Below are 17771 nucleotides of genomic sequence, written 5' to 3' on the forward strand. Positions count from 1 at the left end.
TGATCCACCAGGCCAAGACACAGCCCGCCTTCACATTGTGGTCGTCGTCATCATCCGGGGCGGCGTGTGGCTGAGGGAGGTAGAGCAGGTTGGCTGCTAACCAGGAGGTTGGTGGTTCGATCCCCGGCTCCTCCGAGTGTCGAGGTGTCCCTGAGCAACGCCTCACCCTGACTGCTCCTGACGAGCTGGCTGTCGTCCTGCGTGGTTACCACGGCCGTCGGCGCGTGAATGTGTGAATGTTGGGCAACATTGTAAAGCACTTTGAGTGGCCGCCAGTTAGAAAAGCGCTATAGATATGTAGCCCATTTATCATTGATCAATTGTTTCCATTCGTCGGTGGTTGATGGGAGTTATTTTGGATCGGTGTAATACTTTGCAGCCGTCCTTCCAGACGTCGGAGGTGACGGCTGCCACCCTGAGCTTATCCGCTCCTGAATGTAAATCCAATTTTCGCAATATCACATCTCATCCGCTGTGCAGCCAGCCCAGACTGTAAAAACCGACACAACGATCATCACTAAACTGTTAGCTTAGCACCGGGAAAGCGCTGGGGTTGAGGAATAAAACATGATGATGGCGGCGGTGGTGAGGGCATGTTTAATATGGAAGACACCGAGGACCGCGCCGACATTATGCTTATTAGCGCGTTGCTCCGCGGGCGCTCCATAATAGAGGGATGGTTTATCTCCTCCGGCAGCAGCTTCCTCAGTAATCTCCGCCACTCTCCCGTGGCCGTGCTTTTGTTGTGTTGTTTGTTTTGTACCTGTACCGGAGCGCCGCGAAAACAAAAAGGGGCCTTCATCTCTGGCGCCGCACTCAGCGCCATCTGCTTCACTTTGTGTGTCTGGATATATTGACTGCAGATCAAGTTCCCAGGCGGCGAGCATTTGAACCCCCTCGGCCGGTCGGCGGGCGCGGCGACGCCGGCCGCGAGCCGCGGCGTTCTGCTCAGCGCCGGCCCGCCCTGGAACAGGACGCTCGCTGAGCCACGATGCTGCGTGTGTTACGGGTGGATTTAATTGCCTTTGTAATTGCCTGCAGTTTTTCTTTTAAAGGTTTAATTTGAGACTTTTGTTACCTATTAATTATTGATGGCTTCTGAAATGGATTCTGGAGGCATAAGCCTTAGAAATGCAAATACTTCTTTTGGAGCCTTGCCCGGCCCTGGGCTGTCTGAATGAGGATCCATTTCTTTTGGTCAAGAGAGTATTTTAAGCTTTTTTTTACCCCAGTAAAGGATCTTAGCGGGCCGCTGTGATGTGGCTAACCGCTTTAAAGTTGGCTTTCAGTATGATTGAAGACGCCAGGGGCTCGGGCAGGGGTGGGGGGAACGGCCATTGGGGATTAAACCGATGTTTGGCGCAAAGACGTCGTCTACATTTTCATCGATGGTTCTAGACCCGTTCTTGATTGGAGGAGAGGTTGTCAATCAAAGATATTGTGTCCATGATTGGCGTCTTATTTAATTTAATTTATTGTAGACTGGCAAACGTTCTGCCTCTAAGGGGAGAAGGCTATAATTAATACGACTAGAGATTACATAACTTGATATTATGCAGAAACGTGGTTGATCTCGTTATCAGAATGTGTCGTACATAACTGTAGGGGTTTAATCATTTTCCGAATCCACTGGACCATTTCTTTAAATGTTTAATCAGGTACTATTGTATTCTCGTTAATTAAAAACATTTACAAAAACACCAGCGCAGATGGCTATCTCTGTCCATTGAGGCTGTGATCTGGATCCTTATCTCAACCGTGTGAGTTTTGGTTTAGAACGCGCTCCAATGTCGTTGGATGATTCACGTCCACACAGTTTGATTTGCATCGCCCTTTGTCACAATTACATTCACAGAAGGGGCTTCACGGGACCACTCAGGCGACAGCAGCTCAGGAGGTAGAGCGGGGTTGACTGGTAACTTGAAGGTTGCTAGTTTGGTCCCCAGTGTGGAGGTGTCCCTGAGCATGGCGCCTCACCCTGACGAGCTGGCTGTCGCCCTGCGTGGTTGACTCCGCCGTCGGTGTGTGAATCTGTGCATGAATGGTTGTAAGTCGCTTTTGATAAAATCGTCAGCAAAATCCCTTAAAAAAGTTATATCGAAACCCCTTAAACCGCGCAGGCCTTAAAGGGTATTTGAGGTACTTTTGCTTGCTTACTGTATTATGCATCATTTCTGTGATTCGACCGCGGCCTCAGAACCGCGCCCCCTGCGACCTGTGTGTGTGTGTGTGTGTGTGTGTGTGTGTGTGAGACTTTCTAACGCGCTCTCTTCACTGCCTTTCCTCCGGCAGGGGCACAGTGGAGGCGCGCTTCGTATACGTCTTCGTGCTGGGCATCCTGTTCTCGGGCAGCAAGGACCTCCTGCGCTCCCAGATCGCCGCCGCCGCCGCCGCCGCCCCGCTGAAGCGCCGGGGCTTGTGGGAGATCTACAGCGGGCTGGTGCTGCTGGTGGCGCTACTGTTCCGGGCACACAACCTGCCAGTGCTGTGCTGCTGCCTGCTGGTGCAGAGCCTCATGGCGCGCTTCATCTGGAGGAAGCTGCACTACGACGCCGCGCAGACCACCATCATGCACTACTGGTTCGGACAGGCCTTCTTCTACTTCCAGGTGAGGGTCAGACCACCATCATGCACTACTGGTTCGGACAGGCCTTCTTCTACTTCCAGGTAAGGGTCAGACCACCGTCATGCACTACTGGTTCGGACAGGCCTTCTTCTACTTCCAGGTGAGGGTCAGACCACCGTCATGCACTACTGGTTTCGGACAGGCCTTCTTCCCCCCCCAGGTGAGGTGGTCGCATTTCGGTGACATTCAGGGCGTTTAGCAGGTGCTTCTATCCAAAGCGACTTACAATAAGTACATTTGTGAGAAGAACGAGAAAACCACAATACATCGCTTTGTACAGTTAGGATGTTCATAGAAACAAGTGCCAAGCACTAACAATCGCTACGTTAAACTATTCCCCGTATACAACAGAGATAGCAAGGATAAGACGCTACACGATGCCAAGCACTACTTTTAAGCACCAGGACGTACAACGTACAATAAGTGCGCAAGAGGAGTCTGGCAGGGTAAGGTGGGAGGCTGTTCAGAGTCCAGGTGAACTCTGAACAGGTGAGTCTTAAGTCCTTTGTTGAAGCTGGTGAGTGATCCTGACGTCGGCAGGGAGCTCGTTCCAACACTGCGGTGCCAAAACAGAGGAGAGCTGTGACTTTCACCTCCTCCTGAGCTAATGGGTTTGTTTATACAGCACCCTTCAAACACGGGGCCACTCTCAGCACTCTTAGAAAGGGAGGAAGAATATTTTCAATGGATTAACGTCACAGTTGTTGACCTGCGTCGGCATGCGTCAGTGTTCAAAGTGTTTCTTCAGATGGCTATTCACTGCAACTTTTAAAAGCGTTGAAATAGACGATATTACCTCGGACATTGTGAGGCACGGGTATTTCACCCTTACAGAGCTCTGCAGATGATTACTTTCTGCAGAACAACTGCAAGAACATTAGACAGTTGTATTGGTCTCCCGTCGCTGTGTTCTCCCTAGCGATGGAACGTGGAACATTTCTTGCTGGTCTCTGTTCTCATAGAAACGGGATTGACTCTCTAATTGCGCAACAGCCCCTCCGCGCTCTCAGACTTCTGAAGAGCCTTTCGGTGTTCCCAGAAATTCCAATGTACTTAATCACTCTCGACAAGCCTCTCCTCCCGAACCAACAGCAGCCCCGGCTATAAAGCCCAGACGGGAACACACACAACACAATCGTACACACGGACGAGCGCATACCCACGTGCACACACGTGCACACACGTGCACACACTCACTTTCAGACCCACTCACATTCAGACTCTCACACACCCACACACACACACACACACACACACACACACACACACACACACACACACACACACACACACACACACACACACACACACACACACACACACACACACACACACACACACACACACACACACACACACACTCTCTCATTCAGACACACACACACTCCCACTCAGATTCAGTCAGACCTACACACACACACACACCACACACTCAGCCCAGCAAATGGCACACTTTACCGGTGCTTTGCCTTCACCGCGGTGCCTCCATCTCTCATCTCCCGCCGTCTGAATAATAAATAATCTCTGATAGGTGACGGGACTTCCGGCGCGTCTTCAAAACAAAACAAACAGGAAGGCACTACAAAGCCGGCGCTGAACGGCATCATTAGACAAGAGAGGGGCGGTGTGTGTGTGTGTGTGTGTGTCCCCCCCAGGGCCGCCGTGGGGCCCCCGACACAGCGCTCTGAGGGGCGTGTTCACCTGGTGGAACCGCCCGCCACACCCGGGGAGATGACACGCTCTCCCGGGGATTGATCTGTGATAGATGTTAACGGTTCCTTGATCCGCTACAGAGCTCTGCCCCGCACTAAAGAGACACGACACAACGGGGCATTAGGACTGGCTCAGGGGTTGCCAGGGTTTGCGCTGAGTTCATAAGGGGTGAACTGTGTGCGCACGCACACCGACACGCACACACAGACACACACTCTGCAGCACTCCAGCTGCTGTTCAACCCACTTCTGCCTGCCTTTAGTCACACAGGGACACATGGACACACACACGTACACACACACACGTACACACACACACACACACACACACACACACACACACACACACACACACACACACACACACACACACACACACACACACACACACACACACACACACACACACACACACACACACACACACACTCTAACACATACACACAAAAACGCATGCACTCTCACACAGCCATTAGGGTTAAAGGCAATTTTGTAGAAATCTTAAATTACCTGGAGAAACAGCATGTGGTTCATTCCTCAACTGCACCTGGCTCGGTGTCCCTGAGCAAGCCACCTCAGGTAAGGACAGCAGCACATAGGCCCTCCAATCGCCATTTGATTCAATCAAATACCGAGGACTGATGGATTTGGACCACAGCATCACAGGGTGGGCTGTGGTCAGTTTAAACAGAGGCTACTCCCTGTTTGTCAGCAACAATCAGCAGAGTTGTTCTTACTGGGAAACTGATTAATAAAGTAATCCTCCAACAATATTGAACGGGTGTGATCTTAAGTGCTGAAGGCATTCTGTGTAAAGGGCATCCAGAGATACTTTAAACCTGTGTGCTCATAAAAGATATGAAGGCTCTACCCAAACTAATTGCTATGGTGATATTATTAGATCCCACCTCCCAGAAAACAACTTCAATCCCATAACTCTCTCTCTCTGGCTCTCCATCTCTCGCTCTCTCAATCTCCCGCTGTGTCTCTCTCCCTCTCTGTGTCAGCCTGTCTGCCAATCTCCTGCTCCGTCCCTCTCAATCTCTGTCTGTCTGTCTGTCTGTCTGTCTGTCTGTCTGTCTGTCTGTCTGTCTGTCTGTCTGTCTGTCTGTCTGTCTGTCTGTCTGTCTGTCTGTCTGTCTGTCTGTCTGTCTGTCTGTCTGTCTGTCTGTCTGTCTGTCTGTCTGTCTGTCTGTCTGTCTGTCTGTCTGTCTGTCTGTCTGTCTGTCTGTCTGTCTGTCTGTCTGTCTGTCTGTCTGTCTGTCTGTCTGTCTGTCTGTCTGTCTGTCTGTCTGTCTGTCTGTCTGTCTGTCTGTCTGTCTGTCTGTCTGTCTGTCTGTCTGTCTGTCTGTCTGTCTGTCTGTCTGTCTGTCTGTCTGTCTGTCTGTCTGTCTGTCTGTCTGTCTGTCTGTCTGTCTGTCTGTCTGTCTGTCTGTCTGTCTGTCTGTCTGTCTGTCTGTCTGTCTGTCTGTCTGTCTGTCTGTCTGTCTGTCTGTCTGTCTGTCTGTCTGTCTGTCTGTCTGTCTGTCTGTCTGTCTGTCTGTCTGTCTGTCTGTCTGTCTGTCTGTCTGTCTGTCTGTCTGTCTGTCTGTCTGTCTGTCTGTCTGTCTGTCTGTCTGTCTGTCTGTCTGTCTGTCTGTCTGTCTGTCTGTCTGTCTGTCTGTCTGTCTGTCTGTCTGTCTGTCTGTCTGTCTGTCTGTCTGTCTGTCTGTCTGTCTGTCTGTCTGTCTGTCTGTCTGTCTGTCTGTCTGTCTGTCTGTCTGTCTGTCTGTCTGTCTGTCTGTCTGTCTGTCTGTCTGTCTGTCTGTCTGTCTGTCTGTCTGTCTGTCTGTCTGTCTGTCTGTCTGTCTGTCTGTCTGTCTGTCTGTCTGTCTGTCTGTCTGTCTGTCTGTCTGTCTGTCTGTCTGTCTGTCTGTCTGTCTGTCTGTCTGTCTGTCTGTCTGTCTGTCTGTCTGTCTGTCTGTCTGTCTGTCTGTCTGTCTGTCTGTCTGTCTGTCTGTCTGTCTGTCTGTCTGTCTGTCTGTCTGTCTGTCTGTCTGTCTGTCTGTCTGTCTGTCTGTCTGTCTGTCTGTCTGTCTGTCTGTCTGTCTGTCTGTCTGTCTGTCTGTCTGTCTGTCTGTCTGTCTGTCTGTCTGTCTGTCTGTCTGTCTGTCTGTCTGTCTGTCTGTCTGTCTGTCTGTCTGTCTGTCTGTCTGTCTGTCTGTCTGTCTGTCTGTCTGTCTGTCTGTCTGTCTGTCTGTCTGTCTGTCTGTCTGTCTGTCTGTCTGTCTGTCTGTCTGTCTGTCTGTCTGTCTGTCTGTCTGTCTGTCTGTCTGTCTGTCTGTCTGTCTGTCTGTCTGTCTGTCTGTCTGTCTGTCTGTCTGTCTGTCTGTCTGTCTGTCTGTCTGTCTGTCTGTCTGTCTGTCTGTCTGTCTGTCTGTCTGTCTGTCTGTCTGTCTGTCTGTCTGTCTGTCTGTCTGTCTGTCTGTCTGTCTGTCTGTCTGTCTGTCTGTCTGTCTGTCTGTCTGTCTGTCTGTCTGTCTGTCTGTCTGTCTGTCTGTCTGTCTGTCTGTCTGTCTGTCTGTCTGTCTGTCTGTCTGTCTGTCTGTCTGTCTGTCTGTCTGTCTGTCTGTCTGTCTGTCTGTCTGTCTGTCTGTCTGTCTGTCTGTCTGTCTGTCTGTCTGTCTGTCTGTCTGTCTGTCTGTCTGTCTGTCTGTCTGTCTGTCTGTCTGTCTGTCTGTCTGTCTGTCTGTCTGTCTGTCTGTCTGTCTGTCTGTCTGTCTGTCTGTCTGTCTGTCTGTCTGTCTGTCTGTCTGTCTGTCTGTCTGTCTGTCTGTCTGTCTGTCTGTCTGTCTGTCTGTCTGTCTGTCTGTCTGTCTGTCTGTCTGTCTGTCTGTCTGTCTGTCTGTCTGTCTGTCTGTCTGTCTGTCTGTCTGTCTGTCTGTCTGTCTGTCTGTCTGTCTGTCTGTCTGTCTGTCTGTCTGTCTTTGTGCAATACACACACACACACACATACATACACACTTAGTGCCCTCATCACTCACGGGTCATTAAGGCTGTATCAGAACTGGGAATAAACCACCATCAAACATTTTCCATCGGCTGCGTCTGGGCGCGTAATTAGAGACCACTTGAGTAATGGTAGCGGCTAGCGGCTAGCAGCTAGCGGCTATGTCTCTGATGCCTGGCTGTACACCAGTGCTGGGCGACCCGCTGTAAGCCCCCCGCCCGGCTCTTGGGAGGGGATTACGGGGCAGCATGTGGCTCAGGAGGCAGAGCGGGTTGGCTGGTAACCTGAAGGCGGCTGGTTCGATCTCCGGCTCCTCCTAGCGGAGTGTCGAGGTTTCCCTGAGCAAGGCACCTCGCCGTGACTGATCCTGACGAGTTACCTGTCGCCCTGCGTGGTCGACTCCGCCGTCGGCGTGGGAATGTGGGAATGAATGGGTGAACGTTAGGCAGCATTGTAAGGCGCTTTGAGCGACCGCTGGTTAGAAAAGTGCTGTTTAAATGCAGTACATTCACCATTACATCAACTTGATTGATTAATTGGTTGATCAGTCCATTGTGTCAAAGTTCACCGGAAAGATGGTTTATTGAATATCGTCATTTAGTTGTGAGGTGTAAATGATGCTGGTCAGACGATCCGAGCACAGTGGAGGAATCGGTTTGACCTCCTGAGAAGGGACTTAAAGTTGTTTATCATATTTTAGTAAAATACTTTATAGGTGAATCAACAATGAGATGAATCTCACCCTGGTACAGTGTTAACGTCGGGACTGCAGAGGTGTGTCCCGTACCATCTGTCAGCTGGGTCCTCGGGGTGAGGCAGCATATTACCGCTACACAGACACCCCACTGACTACCCCCCCGGGGAGTCCTGCGAGTGTGTGTGTGTGCGCGCGGATCTTAATCAACTAGGTAATTATAGCTATCATCCCCACGTCGTACAAAAACATGCCGTCACTGAGTGGGTTCTGTGAATGGATGTGGAGGAGGCACGTCCGTACACTCACTATCAGTAGGAGCAGACTTGCTGAGCAGAGAAGATTTAGGATGAGGGGAATCCTAAACAACGGGGGGGAGGCCAACTATGAATCAGGGTGAATTATGATCCCGGCCCCCCCAATGTTTCATCTCTCCCTAATAGAGTTTGAGACCACGGTGGGACGATCCCGTCGCAATATCACCGCAGAGGGCGACGCAGTACTTGACGCAGGGCACCCGTTTGTCTTTAATAAACCGAGTGGGTCGACGGGGTGAACAGGTTTTATTATCGTAACTAATGTCAAGCCACTCGCTGAACAAAGGTGCTGGCTGCAGTCAGGGGAAAGGTGAACGAGCGCAGGTGTAAAGGTAATCAGGGTTTGGATGGACGTTCGCATAAAAGCGTGTCATCGGAAATGAATGTCCGTGGTCTGTTGTAAAACGTCAAACGGTACCTTATCGATTGATATCGCCCAGGACCTTTAACGTCCATTACCGAACAACGGGGAACTGAACCTACTTTAAGGGCCACAAGAGTGTGTGGATTCTAGGGGGACATCTAGCGGGATGGACCTGGCAGAATGGAATGAGATATTCATAAGTATGTTTTAACTAGTGTGTTTAGTGTGTATGTTCCCATGGAAAATCGCTACAGTTGTCTTTTCACAATCCTAGAATTAGCTCTTTGTGTCTACGTAGGGAGGAGTTGTTGGAAGGAGGGGGCTTGTTATCCCCTTGGCTACAACCACTTCTGGTTACGTTGTGTAGGAGCTTCATAATGATATCAATAGTGGTGCATATGAAATGTGCCACGCTCCTTGGTTTTAAACCATTTCCATTTACATTCAGGGCATTTAGCAGATGCTTCCACCCAAAGCGACATTACAATAAGTGCATTTGTCAGAAGAAGGAGAAACAACAATATATCTCTGTCGGTACAGTAAGGATATCATAGAAACAAGTGCCAAGCACTAACAGTCACTAGGTTAAGAAGGGTGGGAGGGGGTGGCCATGCTGAGCCTCGGTGAACTCTGAACAAGTGAGTCTTGAGTCTTCAGCCCCGTGCCGATGTCAGGACCGCAGAGTCGCTCACCAGCCATATATGACGTCATATATATAAATTATATATTTGTGTTTCCTAAAAGCTTAACCCTCGTTTAAACTCTAGGGCACGCCTCGTATATCCTGTGAAGACGAGTTTATGCTCCTGCCTTTCACCAAAATATCCAATATATTTAGAGGATTCAATTATCCATGAGTTTCACTTTTTTAATCCAAGGGTAAAATATTGTAGGGAAGGGCAGTTGGCGGATGAGGGGGGATTAAGATAAGTGGGTGTACATTTATTAATGCATCCATGTTTTGCTGACTCAAGTTCTTCAGGTAGTTTCCCTGTTTGATAACTAAAAGTAGGCTATCACTCTTTGGGATAAGGTTGGTATCAAAAAACAGAATTGCAGGGATTCAACTGCGCACCGTTGTGTTATCAAAAGCGATCTATATTCACGTACCACAGGGAAGGTGAACGTTGTTGTCTCGCGCCGACTGCTATCTAGATGAATGATCAATACATGTAACAGATGGCGATAGGTTTACCACTATGGATCCAATAAGAGGTCTGTGGGAGAGATGCAGAAGGCTGTTACCTCCACCACGTCCTAGATCATATACACTGGGGAGGATGACGGAGACACACAACTGTGATTGGTTGAAAGGATTCATTAGATTCATGCTACAGCGGTTCAAAGTCGACCTTGGTGCGAATAGGACTTACCGGTATGTCAGTTATGCGCAAAATAGAAATAACTACAATACGGGCCACTGCAGGCCACCGTAGTCGTTGGAAAGGGAGGGGTGGATGTATTGGGGGGGGGGGGGGGGGGGGGAGAGAGATTCAGTTGGTCCACGGCTAGTTGCTTTTTAATTCTTTCTAACCCTTTTTTAGGGTTAATCATTTAATTTGGGGGTACCACTAGAATAGGGTTACATGCCTGTGTGTTAGAAATACCCCTTATTATTAACTAATTTTCAGCATCTTTCAAAAACGGTCTGATTTGCATCATGTCGCTTCAGGGGCCCCTCCCGACTAGCCCTGTCTGCTGTGATTGGTCAGCACACCCACGCAGTGGCGTTTGCACGTGCGTCAGCAAATTCACAGTCCCGAGAAGTTGTAAACATTGCTGGTAGCCGGGAGGCGGGACTTCTGCACTTCAGCAGCGCCCGCTGTCTGACGTCACACTTTTATTGAAGTCAAGTTTGAGAGTACTGCGGTCTTTGATTTTTCTATTTTAGCAGAAGTAAACATGTATACATAGTATACTTCATGACATGTAACAGTCTAGAGCAGGGGTGCCCAACCTTTTTTGACCCAAGATCTACTTTTCAAGTAGCCAACCTCCCGAGATCTACCAGCAAACCTACCTTCAAGCGGGGGGGGGGGGGGGGGGGTAGAGAACAATTGTTGACGGGGGGGGGATTGTATCGTGAACCTACGGACTTCAGTGGGGGTTTCATTCCGTCTGCGCACGGCACCTTCTCAACGATAATCAATAATCTTCCTCCCACTCAGGGTGAAAATGGTAGGTCTTAGCTTGTTTCCCCTCAGCCATGCCAACGTATAGGAGTGTGTAACTACTGTTGACGGCTTTCAACTGCTGTTAACAGCACATGCGCTACCGCGCGTATATGTCCCGCGCAAATTTAATTTCATTAAAAAAACAAAAAAACAAAAAACATTTTTTTTTTTTTTTTTCTTCACCCCTCGCGATCGACTTGGGATCTGTCGGCGATCTACTGGTATCCGCGATCGACTGGTTGGGCACCCCTGGTCTAGAGCAAAGGGAAAAGTCTAAAAAAGCCTGCTATGACCCCTTTAATAAGACCATTGTTCCACAGAACTCTACGGGTGTAATGTCAGTCCAGCCGTGCTCTAAACAGCCTCTTCTCTGCAGGGCAACTCCAACAACATCGGCACGGTGGACGTCTCGGTGGGCTTCGTGGGCCTGGAGAGCTACGTGGAGGGGCCCGCCATCTTCCTGACGGCCCTGGGGACGTACGCGGGGCCCCTGCTCTGGGCCTGCCACCTGGTGTGCTACCTCAACTCGGAGAGCCTCAGGTGAGTGGCCCCGCCCCCAACGCCGCCCCCCGCCGCCGTGACGTCGACCCGGGCTCGCGCCGCGATACGAACGGGTCAAAGACGCGGTTGTTTCTGTCTATTCTTTTCTTCGTTAGTGTTTCTTTTGTCATCGCCGTGTGTCATTTGCGTGCGGAATCCTCCGGTTCAATATCTGATCATTCATCCGTTGAAATATTTGTGTATCCGAAACGAAAAAAATAAAGTTTGAAACAATCACAGGGCCGCCGTCGATCTATTAATAATAGAAACAATCAATTATACATGAATCTATTAATAGTAATGTATTAATAACCTTGTTGTATCCCCCTGGGTGACCCCACCGCAGCGTGTCTCCGTTTCCGCCGACCTGAGACGCTCTTCACGTTGATTTAATCCAGTGTGATGAGACCTCTCTGGCTGGTGTCACATCACACTGTGTTTCCAGTGCGCTGGCTGCTGTCAGCCCGCTTGTAGCTCCTCCACAATGATCCCCCCCCCCCCCCCCCCCCCCCGCCTCACCTCCTCTGCGCTGCAGGAGGCGGGCGGGGTGATAGATGAAGGCCTGTCAGCCGGCTGACGCGGGACAGCTCATTTAGAATGCACTCTGCTCCATCAGCGGCTGCAGCAGGAAGCAGGAAATGGAGACGAGGAGCGGATCAATAGACACTGATGCCGGGCTGGCGCTCCCCAGACACGAGTCGGAGCCCACTTAGCCGCGCCTCACTCACGCACCACACTCCCCTTTTTATTTGATTGTTTTTCCCTCCTTTTCCCTTGAAACCCTATACATGCAGGGTCGCTAATGGTCGCCCACGCCAGGCTGGAAGCTTTGAGCATCAATTGAGCTTTAATTGTGCAGCCGGCGTCCCGCGATGTCAACAGCCGACCGCGCGGCCACTTGGAGCCCGCCGGCTCTGGAGACGCTCTCAGCCCACCGTTCACAGGCCGGCTCGGACGCAGGCTCTGATTGGACGCATTAGATTGGCCGCGCGTCTCATTAGGGACAATTAGGGGCAGCCGGCGACTAGCCACCCGCGGCTTAAAGTCACTACCTGCCAAAGTGCACATTAGCCAATAGTCGCCCGGCGCGCTTGGCAAGTCTTTTTATTTTATTTTATCCTTGCAGATCGATGGCCACATATAGCCCGGCACTCTGCAGTCCCCCAGGGCCCACTGCCGCTTAACCACAGCTCCCGTAAACGGGGCCCAGACAACACAGCGCTGGGTCTGTTAGAACACACCCAGCGTGGTGTAGCACGCTGGGATGCAAACCACCCGGGTAATGTCATAATGTGGAAGTTAAAACCAGTCGATGCCTGTACAGCAGCACTCATTAGCGCAGGGTAATGTGTGTGTGTGTGTGTGTGTGTGTGTGTGTGTGTGTGTGTGTGTGTGTGTGTGTGTGTGTGTGTGTGTGTGTGTGTGTGTGTGTGTGTGTGTGTGTGTGTGTGTGTGTGTGTGTGTTTGGAATCAAAACAGCCAATCGATTGAGATCTGGCGATTCCCTCCTCAATCGACGGACACCACTGCTGCCAGGACACCGTACTGATGTATGGATCAGGAGATGTGGATGGTACACTTTATGGATGTATGGATCAGCAGATATGTGTCGATGGATGTATGGATCGGGAGATATGAGTCGATGGTAAACTTTATGGATCAGGAGATATGAGTCGATGGTAAACTGTATGGATCCAGAGATATGAGTCGATGGTACACCTTATGGATTTATGGATCAGCAGACATGTGTTTATGGTACACCTTATGGATTTATGGATCAGCAGATATGTGTTTATGGTACAACTTATGGATGTATGGATCATCAGATATGTGTTAGTGGTACACCTTATGGATGCATGGATCAGCAGATATGTGTTTATGGTACACCTTATGGATGCATGGATCAGCAGATATGTGTTAATGGTACACCTTATGGATGCATGGATCAGCAGATATGTGTTTATGGTACACCTTATGGATGCATGGATCCGGAGACCTGTGTCGATGGTCTACTTTATACAGAAAGTTTCACCGTGGATGATAATGGATCGGCGGAGGACGGATGATGTATATTCTCTCCTCTTTGTTCTAATTGCTCTAAACTCGTACGTCGCGTTCCTCTCCCTGCTCAGACCGTAATTACCTGACGCCTCTCTGCTTCAGCGGCACCGTAGAGATTTAATCATTAGACTTAGAAAATACAGTTGACTGGGCGTGCGGGAGAGTGTGTGTGCGGTGGAGTGTGTGCGTTGACGTGTGTGTGTTTCTGCAGAAGCAGGCAATCAGGCAGATATTTTCCCATTCTCTAAAGGTCAGTTTTACCAATTCAGATCCTGCGGATATACTTATAAGATCAATGGTAGAACCAAGTCTGTTAAACACTTCCCCACGCCTCCTTGCAGCCGTCCATACGTTGTCCTCTAAACTGTCAGAACTCCTCCAACCCCACCACTAAGTTGAGCGTGCAGTAGGTAAGACGTTACAGCTATGGTCTGAGTGTTGCCCTGGGACCACTCCCAGCTCCTATCTGACCTATCAGGGCTATCTCTGCCATGATTGGTCTGGGGAATCCATCTCACCTGTCCATCACATGCATGCACACAATGTTATCCTCTCAACGGCAGAGAGACGTTGGATCCATCGTCACCAATCCAGGGCTTTAAACACAACATGGCTCGATGCCTTCAAACTGACTCCAAGACTTCCTCCTTATCTCTGTGACCGTGAGTTCACACCAAAAGCAAATATATTAGCCTTGCCGTGTCTTCGCCTGGATTCGCTTGAAGACAAACTTTACCTGCGTCAGTGATTTGGGCGATTTGATCAGGCAAATTCCCGGGGTACGTGAATATAGATTAGGCGAGTGAGTGAACGCCAAAGTTCCTTTCCGCCAATTCCTTCTCAAGCATGACCGAGATTATATGATATTATGTATTTTATTTTTCGATATAGAGCACCAATCCCTTTCTCCTCCTTGCTGCGGTTCCCTCTGACCTTTAGGGAGTGAACGTCGATTGGCTGTCCCGACGAAGCGTCCCGACGTCACGCGAAAGTGTTTGCCCGAGTAGAATCACGGAAAATATGTGCGAACCAGGGTGGTCGCACCACGGCGTTCATAATTTTGCACCGCAGGTTTTTCTTGCAATTCCTTTTCCTCTAAACGCGCCTTTGCGTTGAGTTTGTATGGACTGGCCCCGCCCCTCCTCCTTTGTTGTGACCGGCCCTTGACTCTGCCCCCCCCCCCCCCAGGACCCCGGTGGCGCTGGGTCACGGCTGCTATGTCCTGGCCCTGCTTCGCAGCGTGCCGGTGGCGGCCTACGTGGTGCTGGTGACGGCGCTACGCTACCACCTCTTCATCTGGAGCGTCTTCTCCCCCAAGCTGCTCTACGAGGCGGCGCACGCGCTGCTCGCCACCGTGCTCTGCCTCTTCCTGGGCGCCATGGAGACGGCGCAGGCCGACGCCGCCAGGCCCTAAAGGACCGCACACCTTTGTTTGTTTGTTTGTTTTGTTTGTTTGTTTATTTGTACGTTGCCCTCGGCGGCCATCTTTGTTTGAAAAATGCAAGCTAGCATTTGGTAGCCAAGATGGCCGCCCAGTTGAAGGAGGCCGATGGACTGAACATTGAAGACAAACGTCCTGTTTGGGCACCAGGGGGGGGTTTGTTCTTTTGTTGTCGTTTTGTTTTACATTTGTGGGGAAATCTATTTATTGATCGTATAACCAAGTAAAAAGTCAATTGTAGCATTACCTTGCTGCAATCTGTTTGGAGGGCTACTGGAATGAAGTTTATACTGTTTGTGTGCGAAGTCCTCAGAGACTCTGAGTGTGAGATGTTGAGAGTTGAACTACATAAATAACACTGTTCTACCAGCGGGCTATGGTGTTAGAACACCAGAACAAATGTTCTATCTTAAGAAGAACTTTGGAAGAAGCCAATCTGCGTTGTTTCCCTCTTGTTTTACTTGGGGGGGCCGGCCAGCAAGTGTCTGAGTGTCTGAGTGGCCCCCCAGGGTCTGGGTAAGCCGGGGTATTTAGGGTCACATGGGTGCGGTTCTCTTGACGGCTCCTCCGGTGATTGGAACCGCCGGCGCCGCCGTCCAGAGGACCCCGCGAGTACAGAGCCAGAGCAGCAAATGATCTGCTGCCGTCCAATTACGCGCAGCGCGCTCTGTCACTTTCATACGACTGATTGCTTTTGACTCCAGATGTTTCCCCGAGAAGAAGAAGAAGTCTGGGGAAATGGAAATACCCTCCGTGCGGCGGGCATCTGCGTCTTATCAGACCGCCGCCCCCGCAAACCCCCCCCTTCCCTCCCCCCGCCGCGGCTCTGAGCCGTCGCTCCGCACGGCAAAACAAAGCTCTGGGGCTCCTACTACACACACTACAGTACAACCAAACCTGTATGTGCGTGTGTGTGTGTGTGTGTGTGTGTGTGAGTGTGAGCGAATGTATGTACCAGGGTGTGTGGGTATGTATCAGGATGTGTGTGTGTGTGTGTCTGTGTGCACGTGTGGGATTTAAATGCGTCGTTCCACGGAAAGCTGAGCAAAGGTTCAAGTTGAGTTTATGCGCAGCACAAGCACCACTCCTCCAGTCTGCTGTAGCCCTCAAGGCCTCAGCCGCTGACAGGTACGCGGTACTGTGTCCGTCTGTGTCACAGAGCCCTGTCCTGTGACCGCTCCGCTCCCGGTCTGGGTGTGACGGCCTCGGCCATCAGAGGTCCAGCGTCCGGACAACGAGTGGTCACTCCACACCTGGGAGGATGCAGGTGATCCGTTAGGACACTGTCATGTTTCCTAGTAGTTCTGCGAATGGAAACACACGGAGCAGTCTGTCTAGCTCGCCTCTGAGGTAAAAAAAAAGAGTCTCTGACCATTGCAGTCTATTATACTGTGTCACCTGATCAGCCCACAGGTAAATCACCGATCTCATCTCCTGCTAAGACGTTACCGGTAACATATTGTTGCTTTGCAAAGATGCAAGGCTCATGTTGTGGGGCTTGTTGAACCATGGCTCTGGCCTGCCCTGATTGATTCCACAGTATCTTCCCGGCTTTCCTTTTCTCCCTTGATCATCTTCTGGGAGGGGGAGTGGAATGGAATGATCTGGAATAGAGAATGTAAGCGTCTGAGCCGTGCATATTTATTACTGGGCGTAATCTCATCGGAATGTTTTGACATGCACGAGAACATCTCCACTGTTTCTTGAATTAGCTTCTTGGCAATAAGATGAACTCTCCGCAGAGGCTGTGTTAGCCTAGTTCTGGGGCTTTGAACATGAAACAAACAACAGAAACAAACCACCTATGGTTACAAAACGTGATTGAATATCGTTAAACCACAAGCAGCGTATTTTTATAACTCCAAATCAAAAGGATTGCACCACATCTGTGTTAAGAGACTCATTGTGCACTGCGCTTAGAAATAGTAAAGTCATCATTTATTCAAGTACATCGTCAAGGACATTCACCTCTTCCAAAGTAAAAGTCTTCCTCCATCAGGCCTGGAGGCTCAGCTTGGTCTGCAGCCTGACAGGGACTGCAGGGGGGGTTGTCCGAGGGAGGGCTAACGGATCAGCCTTCTGACAACAGGTTACCTCTTTTAAAGAAGCTTACTGCTTCGTTAGCGGGAGAGAACGGGAAGGCGATCCTGCAGCTCTGTGATTGGGCGGTGGGGCTGAGGCCCCCTTCTGTCGTCCAGCAGAGGGGCTCAAGTACGCGTCGGTGTTTCAGAGACCGGCCACCACCTGGAGAGGTCATCAGACAGATGCAGAGGTCAAGGCCTCTCCGGGCTGCAGGACGAACCCCTCTGGACCCGAGCGGCCAAGTGATTTTCCATCTCGAATAATTGTTAGACAGAACTAAAAGTAGTGTGTCTGTCACCGGTTGAATTGTTAGGTTTGTGTTTTCTATCCTTTCTATAACGTCTCTGTAGTGTTGTCTCCGCACTGGCTGGTGCATCTATGCAAATTCGAACTTGTTTACTTGTGTTTGTTTCTGTAATTTATTTTGGTTTGTTGTCTTATCATTTAATGGGATCTGCCCTGAATATAAATCAACCCATTTCCTTGAATGGATAAGCCATGTCCTCCAACTGATCCAGATGCTCGTGTTTTTAGTTCCGTTCGGTTTGATGGCCTTTTTTTATTACTTTATTTATACTTATTCCATGATGGGATGATTGTTGGTTTTGAATCAGGCTTTTCATAATTGGGAGAATAGTGTGATATAATATGAATGGAAGTGCAGGTGGTGGTGATAATTGACTTACTTTTTTATTAAATAAAATCCTGTTCTATGACTATCATTGTTTCTGTGCATCATTTATGTACCTTGAATTTTATACTTGAAATAAA

At 50.0% G+C, this 17771-nt stretch overlaps 1 protein-coding gene across 1 annotated transcript in view; it reads left to right on the forward strand.

Moving 5' to 3' along the window:
- pigg (phosphatidylinositol glycan anchor biosynthesis class G) overlaps positions 1-17771 on the forward strand; it is a 57380-nt gene extending 39609 nt beyond the window's left edge. Inside the window, exons 12-14 of the mRNA XM_056600427.1 lie at positions 2293-2608; positions 11253-11416; positions 14666-17771. Coding sequence (XP_056456402.1) covers positions 2293-2608; positions 11253-11416; positions 14666-14891 — 706 coding nt within the window. The 3' untranslated portion in view covers positions 14892-17771. The remainder of the gene's footprint in view (positions 1-2292; positions 2609-11252; positions 11417-14665) is intronic.

This window comes from Gadus chalcogrammus, chromosome 10, assembly GCF_026213295.1.
Source record: "Gadus chalcogrammus isolate NIFS_2021 chromosome 10, NIFS_Gcha_1.0, whole genome shotgun sequence".
Lineage (NCBI taxonomy): Eukaryota > Metazoa > Chordata > Actinopteri > Gadiformes > Gadidae > Gadus > Gadus chalcogrammus.